General features: G+C 30.1%; 1 protein-coding gene across 1 annotated transcript; it reads right to left on the bottom strand.

The window, feature by feature from the left end:
* Positions 1 to 473: 473 nt before the first annotated feature.
* LOC123274342 lies at positions 474 to 1,230 on the bottom strand. The gene is made up of 2 exons (XM_044741941.1): positions 1,113 to 1,230; positions 474 to 983 (listed from the first exon to the last, which is right to left on the bottom strand). The coding sequence occupies exons 1-2, from the start codon at positions 1,228 to 1,230 to the stop codon at positions 487 to 489; spliced, it is 615 nt and encodes a 204-aa protein (XP_044597876.1). The 3' UTR covers positions 474 to 486.
* Positions 1,231 to 1,258: the final 28 nt, after the last annotated feature.

Here is a 1,258-nt window from a genome sequence, read left to right as displayed (position 1 = left end):
CTTTACAATATTTTTGAAAAGTTTATTTACTTTTCAACCTATAGATTTTAATTTGCCAACAAGCCAGCTTACACAGTCTGGTGAACGTTACTTGTGAAGTGGAAAAATTTTCAAGATTTTCATACTTTATATCATTATCATTATTTTTATCATCATAGAAACATCTTCCAGCATCTACCATTAGGAGATGAATTGTTTTTTTATCTAAGATATTGCTTAAATATAATAGAACTACGATACTCTTATTTGTTTGATTATTTTTAACATCAACAATGTCTGTTTCTGTACCATAAATATTTATTTTTAATTTATTAAATTTTTCAAATTTTGCAACATCTTTCAAAGAAATCGAAAATTTAATACCTTTAAGATTAAACTTATCATCTAAATTTTTGCATGCTGAAACACGATACTGATGATTTTTTACAGGGAACAACGCAGCTTTAATACACCATAAAAAACAGTACATATTCTTATTCTGAATGTTCAAGACACCACCTGTTCACTTATATCCTTTGGCAATGGAATGAACGTTGAAAAACCACCATGAATCGGAGCGAATCGGGAGATATTAACATCCAGGTTTATAACTTCACTTAAACTCCATCCGGAGTCCTTTTCATTAAATTCTTCAATTTTTTGAAGAATGGTATTGTAAACGTCTTCTTTGAACCAATTTTCGAGTGCTCTTGAGAGTAAAATATCAACAGTTGGAGTCTTGAAAGATTTATTCTCCTCAACTCGTTGATTATTTGTTGAATTTTCGAATTTGCATTTTAAAGTTGTGCTCACCTTAACACTACCTTCAGTTTTTAGAGTAGTGTGAAGTTTTTCGATAAGCATTTTTTTAGCATCAAGTAGAAAGTTTCGCAAATCAATATGCCCTTGATTAATGATGCTTCCTGTTTTAATACGGTTTTGAAAAGCACTCTCCAAATCTTGCCAGTGAATTAAATTATTAGTGTTCAATGCAGCACTAATCACTGCTCAGCTTAATTGCATGAATTTATTGCTATACCAGCATAAGAGAGAAATGTTAGCTTGGAGATTTTTCTTCTTAGAAACCATGGTTCTGGGGTAAAGAAGTAAATCACTGAATTGTTGTCTAATACCATCGCAAATATCAATCCACTTTAAACATGTTTGTTCACTCACTGAATCGAGCTGAGATAATAATTCATATGCCTCAGCATTAGTTTTAAAAACATTATTAAATTCGACGATAGACATGTTTGATATATATATATATATATATATA

Source organism: Cotesia glomerata, unplaced genomic scaffold (genome assembly GCF_020080835.1).
Source record: "Cotesia glomerata isolate CgM1 unplaced genomic scaffold, MPM_Cglom_v2.3 scaffold_3023, whole genome shotgun sequence".
Lineage (NCBI taxonomy): Eukaryota > Metazoa > Arthropoda > Insecta > Hymenoptera > Braconidae > Cotesia > Cotesia glomerata.
Note: the sequence above shows the minus strand (reverse complement) of the source record. Positions and strands in the feature narration are given on the sequence as shown.